This window comes from Puntigrus tetrazona, chromosome 5 (assembly GCF_018831695.1).
Source record: "Puntigrus tetrazona isolate hp1 chromosome 5, ASM1883169v1, whole genome shotgun sequence".
Lineage (NCBI taxonomy): Eukaryota > Metazoa > Chordata > Actinopteri > Cypriniformes > Cyprinidae > Puntigrus > Puntigrus tetrazona.
In genome coordinates this window covers 31,821,349-31,839,498 of record NC_056703.1, presented here as the reverse complement: position 1 = coordinate 31,839,498, position 18,150 = coordinate 31,821,349, and the positions used below count along the sequence as shown (strand labels likewise).

General features: G+C 35.8%; 1 protein-coding gene across 1 annotated transcript in view; it reads left to right on the top strand.

Annotated features, from left to right (window-relative positions):
- The window catches only part of LOC122345662 (ras-specific guanine nucleotide-releasing factor RalGPS1), a 97,667-nt gene that overhangs the window by 18,104 nt on the left and 61,413 nt on the right, over nt 1–18,150 (top strand). Inside the window, 3 exon segments of the mRNA XM_043239997.1 lie at nt 5,625–5,708; nt 12,053–12,142; nt 14,582–14,674. Coding sequence (XP_043095932.1) covers nt 5,625–5,708; nt 12,053–12,142; nt 14,582–14,674 — 267 coding nt within the window.

Below are 18,150 nucleotides of genomic sequence, written 5' to 3'. Positions count from 1 at the left end.
TTTATATATATATATATATATATATATATATATATATATATATATATATATATATATATATATATATATATTATTATTATTATTATTATTATATATTTTTTTTTTTTTTAATAGTTTAATTCAGTTTTCAATACTGGTTGACATTTCCAGATAGTCTAAAATATACTGTATTATTGTAATATTTATAACTTCTGTATACTTTATAATCCCACTATTATCCATTTAACATGGAAATTATAATGCAGACAACGTAAACATTTTGTCGGCATGCACACTTTTTACGTTTTGAGCAGGATTACTTCACTGTCCCAAATGAGAGGAGCGTGTCTGTGTTGAAAGTGTTGCATTTCTCTCCACGTTAATGATATAACGGACGCGCAAACCTATTTCTTTGATTATTTATGCTACTATCTTGATCCTGGTGCTAATATCTAACAGTCATTGTTTTGACTGAGGAACAGCGGCCGGTAAAATACACACCCAGCGTGAGTTTAGACGCTCGGTTGCGTCGCAGACTTTGTGAATTAAACGCCTTGGCAGAACGCTCCGACAGCCTGGCAGTTTTTCATTAGGGATGTTTATAAGCTGTTTGGGAAAGAGGATAACATTTCGCTATCGGTTGATTATCTTCGCCGCCGTAAGTGACAGCGAGAAGGAGGTCCAATTTTTCCTCGGAGCGTGATGCAAAGCTGTTGGAAAACATGCGTCCGGCTTACAGCGCTTGATGGATGAGACCACCTGTGACTCGCTTTCATTAGTTTTACCAGCTCCCCTTTCACCGATGCTCACTTCAGGCTGGTTATGAAGCACTGCCGCACATGCAATGCGTTTGACTGGTTAGCGGTGTCTGGAAAATCCTAGACATCCAGTTTAACCCTATAAAGCCCGTTTTATCATTTGATATGCACATTTCTAATGCATTTTTTTCTGCTTTTTGTATTACTACATGCCTTCTGTAATCCGATTGATAGTTTAAGTTAAAGTTTTTGGTAACGTTTTACAATAAATTGTTTTTTTTTTTTTTAAATTAATTACATTTACTCTTTTTTAGTTAATAAAAATATGCCATCGTTCATTGTTAGTTTCTAAATAGGGTTAAAACGCCGTCTGGAGCGATAACGTATTTCGATTTTGAAACGCATTACACTGAAAAAGACCCTCACTGTCGACATGTTTATGCACAAACACCATGCAAAAGTGGATTTTGCATAATAGGTGCCCTTTAAATATAAGCATGATTCAAATCAAGCGAGATGAATGGGAATAAAAACGAATAAATTAGTCCTCAGCTGTTCAGTACAGCAGCATCTCGGAGATCTCCAATCAGTTCGTTAGCAGAAAGTCATTACTCCACCACACGCATGTGACGTTATTAATAACAGCCCTGTATCGACTGAGTTCGGGAAGCAGTCTAGTTATATTGTTTTACGGGAAACGCACCCCTGGATGATGATTGCTCACATTTCCAGTCACCCTGAAGTGCACCCAGGCGAAAGTGTAATGTAGATCCGTAAAACACTTCGCTTCGAACAGGATTGCCTAAAAACTATTCTATTCGATGTCGGGCTTTACAGGGTCAATGACCGCTTCATGGTGAAGCCGATCTCCCTGACCGTGCGTGTTCAGCACTTCCTGTAACACGCTCAGGCTTTTAAGTTACACGCAAGACCTTCGTTTCGCTCGGTGAAGTTTCAGGTTTTGTTCAGAACGAGCCTTTAAGATGCTGTCATGTGAGCAGAAGCACAAACACATGCTGTGAAGCAGACATTTTCAGACGTTGGGTCTTTTGGGTGTTTGGGTGCAAGAGAAATCTCTGTCCTTACAGCATCGTACAGGCAATATGTGACGGTTGCAGTTGTCAAATATATGTGTAATAGATGCGAGCGAGCTGGGTTTGAGTGGACGCGCTTGCGGAGGTCAATCAGATACATCTGGAGTCCAAACTAAAGAATCGAGGCTGATTACTTCAGCGCTGTGTTTATAACTAAACATAAACGCGCTGCGTCATTTCTCTTTTGAATAGATCAGAATTACGATGGCTAACAGAGTATTTGTAAACGACTCGCTCCGGCTTTCAACGGTCAGTCACAGATTCGAGCTTTCGTTAATCTCGCTCGCCGTTTGAGTTTTCGTGCATTCAGGCTTTAAAGCAAGTAAAATGATCCCCTATTATGACGTGTAATAAAATCAATAAAATGCGTTGACTGCAATTAAAAGCCTATGGGGCAATCGTTTGGCCAACAGTGATTCATTTTTAGTTCATAACGACAAAAAAATCATGAACCAGCCTGTTTTTAAGTGATATTCGGCGCGTTTCACCTATTTTTAAAATTGTTAGTATGTTTTTTTTTCAGGTGAAATTAAAATGTGCAATGTTGCGTTAGAAACTAACTGAAATAACAGTTACGTTAAAGTACTAAAATATGAAATTGGAAAATAAATAAAAGCACACACATATATATATATATATACATACATACATACATACATACATACATATATATATATATATATATATGAATTCTATCTTTAGTCATTTCTTTAAAAAGTTCAAACTAAATTAAACGGAGAAATGTCGCTTTGGCAACTAAATATATATTAAATAATTGAGTAATGGAAATGTTTCTGTGGTTTTAGTTAACTTTAATAACCCAGGCACCTCTTTAACCTATTAACTATTTTACTACACAAATGTGAAAACTCTCTTTATCCAAAAGAAAAAGCACTAGATTGCCTGTTTTTTGCGTGCTTAACTCTACGAGAACCCTCGATTTGCTGCATTTTTGTGGCTTTTTAGCCGTAATTAGAGTTCATTAATCTGTTTAATGGAAACTAGATGAAGAAAGCGCTGGAAAAACACCCGAGCGGCAGATCTGGCAGGAAGAAGCCGTTACTCCTGTCCCGTCTGAAAGCCCCGGATCCTCCGCCGATTCTCCCGCGCTCGAGTTAGTATCACGTTATTCATCGCTGCGCTGAATTCAGATGTAAAAGTCGTGGGGTTTTTACCCATAATTCCTTCCCTGACACTTTTACGCCGTCCCTCGGAGCAGCCTGACCTCTGGCCTCCGACAGCAGACTTCCCGCTGATGCGAAGGAAAAGAGGTAACCACCTCCAGCTGGGTCTGCTTTTGCCATCTTTGCCTACTCGAGCGAAGCCTTGGCTGAAGAGCTCAGTCTGTAGGTGTCCGTGGCCTGACTCTAAATGAACTTTCATTGATGATTCTGCTGCTGTACAGGAAGTTGACGTAAGGTCTGACCGCCTCGCGACCTCTGACCGTCTCCGATTTCCATGCATGAATTTGCTTTAGTAAATTTAAAGAAAAGTGTTTTATTTGAACTCTTATCGGTTGTAGTACCACATCCTTACCTGCGCATTTCTCACATGCACATTTTTATTCTCAAATGTGATCATGTTATGAATGGGGATTTGCACTTTATTACATTTTTGGAATTAAAAAAAAAATATATATAATTTTTTATATATATATATATATATATATATATATATATATATATATATATATATATATATATATATATATATATATATATATATATATATATATATATATATATATATATAAATTAAAAAACATGGCAATGAGTGTATGTACTTTATTGTAATTATATATATATATATATTACAAAAAGTACATACACTCATTGCATTGCCATATATTTTTGTGACCAGAATTATATTTGTTGTACTTGATTTAATTTTTAATTATTCTGATTGATTAATTTTTCCAGACAGATTGATTGTCGTTATTACAGCAATGAGAATAAAATAAATGTAAAAATAAAATGGAGGTAATTACAGTGACGAACATTTATAATTGTCATATTTTAGTAATAAATAAATTATATAATCATAATTACTGTAATTAATATGTATGTGATCATCTGAACCTGTAATTAAAAATATATATTTTAATTACTGTAATTATATTTTAAAATATAGCATATTTTAAAAATAAATGTTTTTGTACAATGCTAATTATTATACAAGTAATATAAAAAAAAAAATTATATTTCATTAAATTCTTGTATTTGATCAATCTGATTAGTGCTAAGTAAATGAGCTACGTAAATGACATGTTTGATGAATCAGAAAAATAATTTCACTGTGGAGCTGGATAATGGCTGCTTGTGATTGCTTGCTTAATGCCACCGAAATGTTAAAAAGTCCTGGATCGTGGTGATGTGAGGAGCAGGAGGCTTTCAGAATACCCACAGTGCCGTGCGTCCACTTTAGTGCCAGGCATTCTGGGAACGAAGGTTAGAAACGCAACCTTTGACCTCTGGCGTGTTTTCTTTTTAATTGGTTGAGTGTTTCTCAAGTGTTCACGGCGAGCTCTCACGGCCACCTGCAGAGCCCAGGGCTCCTTCACTTCATCAGACCCCTTTTATCTGGCCAAACCCCAAGCAGTTCTGAAAAGTTTTACTGCAGTTTTAGGAAATTGCACGGAGCTTTTATTAATGTAACATTTTCAGCAAAACCTCAGTATGAGAGGTTTTGGTTTAACTGCGCATATTTCATACCGTGCATGTGTCTCTCGTTAGACAGCTTATGTTCGGCTCCAAATGTTTATTTCTTTCATTCAGCGCAGGCTAAAGTCTTTTCATCGCATCTTGTGTGGAGCATCTTTTGTTTGTACCGTGACATAAAATCAGATCGGATGAGCCGTGCTCGAAGTCATAGAAAAACAGACCACGTGATTTTAAACTAATCTAAACCTTAGCTTAGCTAAACCTTACTGTAAGAAGTGCTCATTGCCACTGAAATATTAATGTGATGCTAATAAGAACAAAAATGACTTTAAATATGTTGTGTGTGGGTCTATATCTTTTTTTTCGTATTTATTATTTTATATTCCTATTATAAAATATTCCTATTAATTGATTTTATTTTATTATTATTTTTTATTTTATTATTTACAATTTTTACATTTACTTATTTGTAAATGTATTTACTTTTGTACTTATTTTTATTTCTTTTGTACTTTTTTATTTTCTTAATTCAATTTTTATTTACATATCTTCCTAACTTATTTCGTCAACATTTATTTGGTTTTATGGCTGTAAGAGAAGCAAACGCAGTTGGATCGACAATTATTCTTGTTTACCTAAAGTCAAACTAAATATAATCCTACTTCTGAGCTTGGACCCTGACTAAGGACTATAGGACCAGCGAGAGACATCTGGAAAACGGCAGATGACGGTTCTCTGTCTAATTGTCTTTTCTGCAGCGTCAGTAATCATTTGAGACAGTGTATAAATAGAGGATAATTGCAAACACATTAGTTTAGCTGAACTAACGGGTAAGCTGCAAATGAAGTAAACTCACAGAGCCCCTGTCGCATCCACTTCTCTTCGGGAGGGTTGAGCGTTGAAAAATTAATCCAGACAATATGCATAATTAAAGATTGACTGAGGAAACTCAAGATCTTAGACAAAGCTGGAAGTACGTGAAATCTTGGGTTGAAATAGCTGGGCTCCACAGTCAGATAATTCTGCTTCCCCTCTAAGGCCTGCTGTATGCTAGAGCTCCTTATTACCGGCAGTCATTAAAAAATGTCATTAAAAAACAGGAAGTCTTCATTGTGATTGTTTGTGTGTCGCAGGAGCTTGCTAGCTGTGGCTGGAACAAAAAGGAGAAGCACATACTGGCTCCTAATGTGGTTGCTTTCACGCGGAGGTTCAATCAGGTAAGACGATCGACATCGCGCTTTTTAATTTTCTGAAATGTTAGTTTTAATTTAAAATCAGTTTTGTTCATTTTTATTAGCGCTGTCAGATTAATGGTTTATTATTGGTTTTTATTTTATTTAAATTGCACTCTTTTTTTTTTTTACTGTTTGCATTTAGTTTGAAATTCTGTCATTTTGATTTTATTTATTTATTTGTGGTACTATTGTCACCAGTGCTGCACAAAGAATAGAAATCCAAGTATAAAAACAATTATATTACTTTGTTATATAATATAGCATATTATAATATAATTATATTTATTGCTGTCAAATGTAATCATGATTAATCGCATCCAAAATAAATATTTTGTTTGTTTAATATATGCATGTGTACATTTATATTATTGTATTTTATCTGTATACACACATTTATATTTATATATTTATGTAAATTTATTTTTAAATTTATATTTATATATTTATATATATATTTTTAAATTTATTTTTAAATAATATAAAAATATATAATATAATATATATATATATATATACACATACACACGCACACACACAAAACTTTTATTTTTAATGTGATTTTAATCGTATTTAATCATTTGACAGCACATATATTATATTTCTATTAAGTCATTAAAGCAAATCAATGAAAGCAACTTGTGTTCGTTAGACTGAAGCAGACTGGTACTGATATGTTTGAGGTATTGATCATCGCTAGTTGTCATCCCAGTGAAATAACACACTTATTCATTTATATATCGATTTAGTTTTCCAGATGTGAAGCGTATGAAGTGGATATAAAGTGTGTTTTTGGCTGGGATGTAGCTGATATCGTGCCAGCAGACTGCAAGCTGTGCCACAAAACCATTATCAACCTGATGACCCACAACTTTAGGACTTAATAGGTGCTGGAAATACTGTTAACAGCTCTCACGCGGGCAGAGATCCAGCCTGGTGCTCCCATCCTCCTCCAGCTTCAACTTTTCCACCTCTTTCTCCTGTTTAAGGAAAAATAGGGATGCGTCGGCCCGTGCTCTTACATTTAGACAACATTCATCTCATGGGGGACACGCTGTTTTAACTCATTTTCACTCTAGCAAATCATTTATCACCCCGACCAACAGCTAAATGCACTTTTTGCGTTTGACGGAAATGAAAATGAGCTCATCATCTGGCCGTCCGAGACGTAGTTTCTAATGAAATGGATGCTCAGCAGCGAATGGGTGCCGTCAGAAAGAGAAAACATCACAGTAATCCCAAACGATCCGCACCAACTGACAGTCCGTCAGTTAACATCTCGATAAAACCAAAGGTGCATGACGTTTTTAACCTTTAAAGCATCCCCAAAATAATCCACAAGAAAGATGCAACAAGTGGACAAGACTCATATTTTGGACTCTTAAGGCTTAATAACCTTCTCAGTTCAAATACTTATTAACTAAGTATATTGGTAACATGTTAGTGTCTAATTCTCACTATTAACTAGTTGGTAATTAGCATTAGTATTACCAGGATATAGGCTGTTCATTATTAATCTCTTATTCTGAAAGACCTCACTCTAAATCTTTTATCCTTTCCAATTCTTACACTTAATAACTACTTTACTAAGTATTAATAAGCAGTACCAGAATAATAGTTACCTGAAATAATTCAAAGAACCGTTTCATGTCTGTCCTTTTATCATTGTCGGCTTTGACAAAGGATTTAAAAGGTATAATTTGTGTAGTGTAATTTGTACAGTAATTAAACCGCTAGTATTTAATTACTTAACCAACACTGAATATTGCATTTCTCTTTTTGTGAAGAAATAGACTCGTCTGCATCTTGGATGGATTATGTCTGCACAACCATTGTTTCTTTTTGGGTTCTCTATTTTTTGTTTTTATTCACAAGGACAGACTATTTTAATAGGTTTCCATACAGCTTGGGGTGACGAGTCCACTTCACCCCTGCTTTGTCACGGTTTTTCTGCCAACAAGCTTTCTTTTAATGTTCATGCAATTGTACGGAGCTCGTTTTTTATGTTTTATTTTCCAAAAACCGTCTCCTAGTTCCCCCCAGCTTTCAGCTCCGGCAGTAAAACGCAACTCTCACGAAAGATTTGCGAGTCCTTTTTGTTCATGGAGTGGGTTTTGACGTTTGAAATGTTGTTTGTTAGTCAAACATGGCGATGCCGTTGGATTAGAGCGCTTAAGAAGCCATTAATCACGAAACCAGAAGGAACTTTAATTTAGAAGCATTTAGCCGTAAATTAATCTTGACTAAGTTTGCGGTTTTGATGTAGTGCTTCCAGTTCTGCTCGTTTATAAACTTTCAGCCTTTCGCTCTCTTTAGATCCCAACTTTGTGCAGCGTCCCAATTTTTCATATTCAAGATTTTGCTATAAAGTGCAAAGTAGACGGCAGATGACCCACTTTTACATTTATGTCGCATGTTTAATGAGACGATTTGTTCTAGTTTTTCAGCCAGGAGTGTGTGGAAATTACATAAAAGCGTTGGGTTCCCCGCTGTACATTTTCCGTGTAGCGTGTGCGACTCACCTCGAAGTCAGAATCTCTTCTCTCTTGGCCGTGGATGGCGTCGGTTTTATGACATCATTAAGCCGAACATGATGAGCTGGCCTCCAGACATTCGGAAAGATGGAGCGGCTTTGAGACGCATTTCTTGGCCACCCAAGAGTCCGTCTCGCTTTAAACAATGCCTGTCGTTTGATGTACTGTAACCACCAAACCCTAGCCCTATAGTTCCTGTGAAGACTGGAGATAGGTCAAGCGTTATTACTAACTCTAATCTGCATCGTTAGTGGCGTCAGGGTGACGAGTTTTGCGTGCTTAATCAAGGCTGCACAGTGACTAGAAATAAATCTGAAACTGTGATTTAATTACAGTAAATACATATGTGATCTACATGCTTATTTACACGCAAGCAGCTCACGATTTATTTTATTAGAAGAGAAATATCTCAATTGTAAAATGTATTTTTGTTTTTTAGTTTTTTTTAAATTTTTAAAAAAGTAACATCATTTATTTTTATTTAAATTTATTTTTTTAGCTGTATTAATAGATAATAACATGAACATGGATCGCAAACAAACACTGCAAATATATACATTATTACAGAGAAATAACTTACTATTATTATTATTATTATTATTATTATTATTATTATTATTATTATTATTATTATTTCTTTTCATTATTATTATTAATTTTTTTAGTGTTGTTTCCATACTGATTTACAATCATAAAATTTTGGGCAACCTTGTAAACAAAGACACATTTTTAGTGCCATTTTTAAATAACATTTTATGTTATGTTATGTAATAAAAAAAAGAAGTTAAATCTAATCATTGTATTATATAATAGTAATACATATTTTTTAATTGTTATTTTACAGTAACAATGATAATAACCATTATTATTATTATTGTTATTATTATTATTATTATTATTATTATTATATTTTGGTTGAATTGTGCAGCCTTGCAAACTTCATTTTTATTTTTTTTTTTTTTAAGTAATCTTTTAAATTTCAGTCACGTTTTTAATAGAAAAGTCCTGCAGCCTTACCCAAGAACCCTACTAGATATCTAATCGAGTTTGTCCGTTTAATAAATCAGCTCAATATTTTTTATGAAATCAGGTGAGCGGGAACCATACATGGAAACATTGTGCTCCATCGTCATGGCGACGGAGCAGAACCTGCGCCCCTCAAAACATCGCAGCTCTCTTTGCCAGTTGATTATTAATGGAGCGGGAACAGAAGCTTTCGGAGCCGTTTCGAAGGTATTATGGCTAGGAATGAACCAGATGAGCTCACCCTCTTTCATGAAGGGGGTCGCAGCTCTGCGCTTCGCTAAAACCCACTTTACAGCCACTTTGGAAAAAGACCCGTCATCCACGAGCCAAGAAATGTAAGTGCTGCGCCCCGTTTCTCCACAGGTTCCTATACTAACCAGAGCTCTTCTAATGTGTAAATGATTTGATAATGAGCTATAGGCTATGACATCATTGCGCGCGGGCCAGCTAGCGAAGCGGCGTTCATATATTTTAAGCTAACACAGCTGCCGCTCTGTGATATGCCTGTCCCGTTCCCTGGAAAACTTGACACTTTGGCCTACATTTTCGAAGCTCGTTTTCTTTAGATCATAACTCAGTTACTATGGCTCGAGCTTTGGATGTTTATCTTAATAAAGATGACACTGAGGTATCTGCTAACATTTGTGAAACGCAGGAGGAGGAGTAGTTTGGAAATTTTGTCAGGATTTGGGCAGCGTTTTCTCAGGATAACCACTGCTATTTATTCTTTTTAAAAACGATTCATTAATAAGGGGATGACATTGAATAAACCAGTGAACTCATTTTTCTGGCTCACACGGTGTCTTTTTTTTGGGGACGTTTTACTCACAGAGCTGCATTGAGATTCTAGTCTCTGTGGAAATGAACCATGTATAGTCTTAAAAAATTGAGATGCCGAGATACCAATTTCAAAAAATATTTTTGAACTGTAAAACACAACATAGATTTGTAAAGACTTTACTAACAGGCCGACCAATCTCTCTAAAAACAATAATGATGCTACCATGTTTCTCAAGTCATTATTTGCCTCCAAATATTGGTTGCACAAAATACTTTATGTGCTTTAATACTTTGGCCTTCATCGCTCTTTATGTGTGTCTTTCTTAAGATGAAATATTAACAAAATCAGATGATTTTAGCCTGAAGGTTTCTTAAATTTGACTGATTTGATGCTAAATGACCCAATAGCCACTCTGTTTCAAATGTTTTATTTTATATATTTATATATTTATATTTCCCTAATAGATGTCAGATATCTCTGGAACTGAATATAGGGTCATAAAAAATGAAATTGCAAAATAAATGAATTACAACCAAGATCCAAAAGGATGTTAATATATATTGCTCCCTTTTAATAAGTACAGTCTGAGCTCATAATGTTGGTTTGCAATCTTCTCATTCCCGTAGAGCACGTTAAATCAGTCTCCTTAGGTTCTGTTTCAGTTAGGGTGCTCATGCTGTCTATGTAGGGGAGTAGACAGGGCAGCCCACTAGGATTTGAAACACAGAGCTTGTGTGTTCTTAGTGTGCTCAGTTGCTCTAATGTGCTCTTTTAAGTATGTATGTCAGGGGCCAAATTTACGGTGAAACCATGTGCCCTTTTTCTCCGTCGTGTTGTGGAAGCTTTGACTTCCTGAGGGTCGATGGAAAAGACATCAATTGCTTGGACGGTTCAGTCCATATATTCTTAGTTTGCAGATATATTTACTGTTTCTCTGGGACTTCTGCACCCGTTCGCTGCTTGTGAACAAATCGACCGTTTTGTTTTTTTCTATAGAGACCAGAGAAAGAGTGGTTTTTGACTTGAAAGGTATTAGACTTGGGCTATTAGACCGTCTCTGGTGTTTTTATTTTATTTTTATCTGAGGGTTTCCCAATCCTTTCGCAGTCAGCACGCAGTGTAGGTTTTACAAAAATAGCATTTATAACCATTTTTAATCAGAAATTGCTAGTACAGTAAACAAAGAAACACTTTGAATCAAACAAGACATTTTAAGTAGAAAGACATATAAATAGTAAAAGGTATCTTTTGCATTTACAACTTGCAATATTGTTTATAGTGCACACGCGAAGGAGCACGTTCCTGCTTTGTACAACACTACCAGTTTCTTTCAAATGATCTGTCAAGACATTAAATCGTTTCTGGAGTTTGAGTCCCTTTGCTTGAAATATAATCCAGGCTGCTTTTGAGGAATTTGTTGAGGTTCGTTACCTGTCTCCCGTTATGTTTCAGTAGTTCCCTCGGGCCGAAATCTCAAACTTATTTACTGTGGGCTTCATCTGCTTTCTAATTTTGTTATTTTCTTCTTTCTTTTTTTTATTTGGCGTCCACTCGAGTTGGAGTCTCAAGAGAAGTCTGTGCTCTCTGCGTTCTTTGTTTGCCGTACAATTATAACCAGAGCAGAGTGTCTCGTTTTTCATTCATTACATAACAACATCTCATTTCCAGCATTTTTGTTTTTGTCCATCAGAAATGGTTTTTCCACCAGATATGGTTTTACTCCAGTTGAGTTTCCCTTTAGTGAAAAAAGTCATGAGTTTAAACCGCCGATGAAAACTTGACTTATTGCCGTCCTGTGACCTCAGCTGACCTCTGCTTTTCTCTTTCTTTCTTTTTTTTTTTTTTTGAGTCTGCTGCTTTAAATATTTAAAATATTTATTTATTTAAGCATATGCATATGCTGTCCAAAAAGCCAAGTGTATAATGTTTGAAAAGCCAGCATTTTAATGCACTTTGGTGACCTTTCACACCTTTTCTCATCTGTTCAGGTGAGCTTCTGGTTGGTACGAGAAATCCTGACCGCTCAAACCCTGAAGATCCGAGCAGAGATCCTGAGCCACTTCATCAAGATTGCCAAGGTACATTAATGAGCAACTGTTTACACAGTCATAATTTTGATTGCGTTGACAAGAGATCGCTAATTCAGTCTGTTGCAAGTACATTATTCTGTACAAACATAAAGAATAAATCTCTTCCGTCATTGAATTGAATTGAACTGAATCTGATTTGTGCAGCAACTACATTTCCCATCATGCATTGCGACCTTCGAATTTTTCTTTAAAGACGTAATTTCTGAAACCGTTCCGTTCTGTCTATGGTGCCTTAAAATGCTATCTATGTAGGCAGTTCACTATGATTTGGAACAGATCTTTACAGTGAATCTGGTTTAGATATAGTGTAGAAATCGTTACACTAATGATGTTGAAGCGCTCCAGCTGTACCGTAGAGTAAAGCTGGATGTGTGTCTAAATTAGAGAGGGATTTTCATACAGTATGTTTGTTCCTGCTTTGAAATGAGGTCAATTGGCATGCTAAACGATTAACAAAGCATCATTATTTTGTTTTATTATATAAGCATGCATCGGTTTTCCATTACTTTACACAAAGAGCTTAATGAATATGAAACGATATATAGAATGATTGTAATAAACAGATTTTTTTGATTAGTGCCGTTAAATTACATTTTTCACATCTACACGGTTTGGAAAGGTTTAGTCATGTTATAGAAATGCTACATCAGGGCTAATAAATGAGCAACAGTCACTTTTTTGCCTGTTTTGATTTTGATCGTAGCACTTTCTGTGCAATACGCAGTTCACGTTTATACATTTTCTGGAAATAGTTCCTCAGACATTTACCTCCGGCTATTTAGGAGCACTTTGAAATTTTCTTTTCTTTTTCCTGATTTCTGAACTGAAGCAATTGCACTAAATGTTAGTATTCATTCATCTTAAAAATGAATGTACTTTTTTGTTTTTTTCTACCACATTTTAAAAGAACGGTTTACCCAAAAAGCCATCCAAGATGGTGATGTCTACAGACTCGTAGAAATGCAGCAGTCAATGGGTGCCGTCAGTATGAGAGTCCAAACAACTGAGAAAAACATCACAAGTGATCCACACCAATCAATATCTTCCAAAATCTGTTTGTTTGGAAGGAAAAAATCCATCGTTATGACCTTGTTAACATCAAAATGTTGTCCTCTATGGAGTCCTCTATCTATAATGCTGCTTTCGCCAATGAAAAAGACCTGAATCAGGAGAGAAATCTGCACAGATCAAGCCCTATTTATAAACCAAAACAGCTCTAAACAGTGTGGGTTGATTTTGATGCGAGACGCAACAGAAGGAACCGTTATCAGGGATGGCCAGAAATGATGGTTTGAAGATAAAAGTCTCTTATTGATGCATTTGTATCTTTCGAACATGCAGCGTTTCACTTGACAAGACATTAACTGATGGACAACTGATTGTGCAAGTGGCCCAGAAATTGCACGCTTGGCTTTTAACGCCGTTGAACACATTTTTTGAGGATGTTTTTCCATCTTAAACTTGATAATTACTCCGACAAATGTTTGCCCACCCTTCATCTGGATGAAGGCAGCGGTCGAAGAGCCTGTCTTCATCTCAGTAAACTCATCAAAACAAGCCACGTCGGTGAAGCGGCTGGAATATCATCCTTCAGAAACCTCGTGACTAAATCTCGGAGGGGCACTTGCTGACCGAACAAAAGCTGAAAAGAAGCCCCTCAGATTGCAGTCATCATGTGTCACGGAGTCGATCCGGAGCGTGCCAGATTCGCTGAAGCCAGCACAAAGCAGTTTTCCATCATTTTAGAGTATGTTGGGTCTTCATTGTGGGAGTAATGATGAAAGCAGGTCTGTATCTTACTGAAGGTCACTGTCTTTTCGTGGACGGCGTCCAATCGGAGAGCAGTAAAGGGAGTTTTGAGTGTGGGCGGTAGCTGTGACATCATCTAACCTAACAAACAGACAGTAGCACATGTCTGCTTCGCTAAAAGGGCATTCTTCGACATTTTCACGAATTGCAAATTTTTTTTTTTTTTGAAGAAAACTACATTGCATATGTTAAATGGCAAAACACGATCAAATGCAGCCGGTAAAATGGAAGTGCTAAATATTCGAGCAATGACTTTCTTTTGTATGTTTTTGTCTCGTTTTTAATTACAAGCATCGCAGTGTTCTTAAGTCAAGATTAAAATAACTAACACCTTTATGACGCTTGAGTCAAATCGCTTTTTTTCTTCCAGTGGTTTGTTCTGACCTCACTTTTTCTTCTTAATTTAAGCATAAACTCGTCTTAAAAAGACTAAGTGCTTTTGCCTCTCAAGTAAATGTTTCTTTAAGTGATTTAGGAGTGTTTAGATATTTGTTCTGGAAAGCCAGATGAAATGCTGAGAAAGAACTCTCTCTGCTATGCTGTAAACGCTCTTTTGTGGTTTGTGCGTGGAGCGTTCTCAACTGTATATCAATTCATCATTGCTTTCTATGCCTGCAGAAACTCCTAGAGCTGAATAACCTTCATTCTATGGTGTCGGTGGTGTCGGCGTTGCAAAGCGCTCCCATCTTTAGACTGAGCAAGACCTGGGCGGTAAGAAACACACTCAGAATTCACACACGTTTGCCAAGCTGTCCGCATGACGAAACCCAAACCTGCACTCTAAGAGACGCTGTTTTCTTGTTTACTGTCCTTAAGAAACGATCGGCGGTTCACGTTCGGCTCACTTCTGGGAACGGTTTTCTCCCTACAGTCTAACTAAATAAAGCCAGACTCATCGCAGACCTCAAAACCTCTGGCTGTTTAATCATAACGTCTGAATTTATACTAATGCATCGCTCATGCATCACGATAATTGTGTTTTCCACACTTTGCCCACTTAGTCCTGTAATTATTTTTCCCGACTCGCTTTGAAACGGACGGTTTTTAAACACGAGCGCCTGCAGTTCGAAATGGAAAGTTGCTCTTTGTGGAAAGAAACGTGGAATCCAAACATAACACTTTTCTCATCCTACTGTATACCGTATGGCTTTCAATAAGTTTGCAGAAAACGTTAGTCATAACTAGTGACGATCCCAAATGAAAACTGTGGATAAAATCAAGGTTGTGTAGAAACCTTTGGAGGCAGCCGCTGTTCGAAATGCACTGTACTGTACTTTTTGATGTTTTTGAAAGTTTCTTATTCTCACCTGCTGCATTGGTTTGGTGAAAAAAAAAAAAGATATAGTAAAATCAGTAATATTGTGAAATAATCTTAACTAAAAATAAATACTTTCTACTTTATTATACTCATACGTTTAATTTATTCCTGTGATGAAAGATAAATTTTAGCATCATTACTCAGTCTTCAGTGTCATGATCCATTGAAAAGCATTTAATCTTTTAATTTAATTTAATCTTTTGCTATATTTTAAATGCTTTACTGTCACTTTTGATCAGTTTAATGCATCCTTGCTTAATAAAAGTAATCATTTATTTAAAAAGAAATAAAAATAGCTGTATTTTGCAACATTTCCTTAAATGTGTTTTTGTTTTGCTACACCATATGTATTTCTTGGACTTTTTTCCACTTGCACCAGATTTAAAAAAAACATAGCAGGGATCGTCTTGCACGGTATTGCATTAAATCATGTGGGTCAAAGTCAAAATGTCCCATTTTGGTGTCTGCATCAAATTAAATGGACAAAAGTGATTCACGCACTTAGAAAGCACTATAAATTAAAAAAAAATCAAAATATTTGTAAATTACTGTTCATTCAGAGAGACATTTATGTAAAAATGAAACAACGTACTTTTGACTTGTAAAATGTATCAAATAAAAGGATTCAAGTTAAATGCAATTATATTTTAGATAATTAAGAACTTAAGATAGTAGCATTGGTAAAGATGTCAAATGGCAGTAAATTAGTTTTTGGGCTTTTGATATGAAGTCATGCATTGCGTCGGGCCAGCTGGACAGTACAAAAACAGTTCATTTCTCACTTTTTGTGCTCGAGTCTCGGTTTTGGAAATGCGACCGCTTGATAATGACCAGTTTAGTGATGGATGCGATCACGCTGTTCTTTCTGCCACTATCGATCAGGATGATCGCGACAACAGCCGGGCTTCACCGGTGAACTTTTCACTCCAGCGTAGAACCAGAAAATAGCGATGCTTTCTGTTCTGTTTTTTAGCGCCGCTTCTAGTAGAAGACTAGGTCTGGTCTCGTCTGGAGGCGTACAGGAGGACTGCGAGGACTGAATGTCTGTGTGCGTGTTTTTTTTTTTTTGCTGTTGGATCCTCTTACGCTTCATGACCACTTCCCCTAACAATTAACAGATGTTTGAAATGTGGAAAGAAATGATGCTCTTAGGATGTGTTCATCATTAAAACGGCAGATGAATAATTTCCTGCGCTTTCATGCAATGAACAGTACGCCCTTTGAAGAACCAGAAATGTATTTTCCTCTTGATTTTGGTCAGCGCTCATAGGCTGTTATTCAGAAGCTGTTGATTGGCCACGCTGACTGTACTTCCTTTAAAAACTGCTTGCCGATTGAATTGAGATAAGTATCCCAGTATCAGTATAAGTGTGCGCCGTTCAGAACTCAATTTAGAACGCATTTTAAATTCCAGTTCCATTTCTGATTTAGAATTTGAGCTAACAAACAGGAAGCAGAATTCAAAATTCGCATTTGCGTTTAAATTTAAATTTAAATGTTTTTACCAGAAGGTTTCAAATCGTTCAAATTAGCTTGTAAAATTTAAAAAAAAAAAAAAAAAAAAAAAAAAAAAAAAAAAATGGATTTATAAACAGAAAGAATGTGGCTTTTAAATGCTTTTTGATCATTTATAATTTATTTTAATGAATACATATACATATAATACAATTAATAATACAGTAAGAGAGTAATATTCTAAAATATTGCAATTCTAAATATCTGTTTTATATGTAAATATTTATTATTATTTTTCTAATGTATTCCTGTAATGTAAAGCTGAATTTTCAGCAGCCATTACTCCAGTACATTAACAATAAATTCATAATAAATCAAGTATCATTTCAGTAAAAAAAAAAAAAAAACATTTCAGTCTTTTTGCTTTCAAATTTTTAATTGTTTAATTTAATTTAATATTTATAATCATTAGTGAATTTTACTAGTTATTCATTTTTTATATTTATAATCCTAGAAATATAATTATAGTATAGTTATATATTAAGTTCTGTACTGTTCGAAAGTTTGTGATTTTTATTTATTTATTTTTTAAGTTCAGCAAGGATTAAATTGATCAAATATGACATCCGCTCTCTGGGTTTTGGACCAATATGGATCCATTGGTCTGATCAACAGTTTTTGCTGTTCTGTTAATGGTTTTTAGCTGCAGGTTTAGTTCAGTGATTCTTACCTCTGATTCTTTTGGCTGCGGATGAAGCCAAGATCAACTCTGCAGGCAGAGCTTATGGCCCCGTCCGTCCACCCTTAGAAGAGCACCAGGGACACTTTGTCCTTTAAACGCCGTCCCGAAGTCGCCGAGAAGGTCCGTGGCGCCGGAGGTTTGGCGTTGGTCGAGGTGACGTGGATGGGAGGGTTTCGTTTGCGTATGGTTTAAGAAATACGAACGTATCTGATATAATGCGAAGCCCAGATTTATGTCGAATATGCAAGGGACTGCACATAAAATACGATGTCGAGGGAACAAGAAGAAAAAATGACTTCATGATTAATTGTTATTCAAAAGCTCAAGGCTGTGATGATCATCTCCAGTAGATAATAATGTCATGCGGCAGATTCTGTTTATTATCAGTATGACCGAAGCTGCTGCTCACACTATGATCTCACTGTATAGGTGTGATGCAACAGGTTTCCAGGGAAAAAATAATTATCCTCTCCACGTTTACTGGGAAATAACGTTTACTCGCCCTCATCAGAAGACAACGTGTGTTTCTGCATCTGATTTCACATCCGGATTGATCACATGCTGTTTATTAAGTTCTGTACTGTTTGAAAGTTTGTAATTTATTTATTTTTATTTATTTTTAAGTTCAGCAAGGATGCATTAAATTGATCAAAAAGGACATTTTTAATGTTA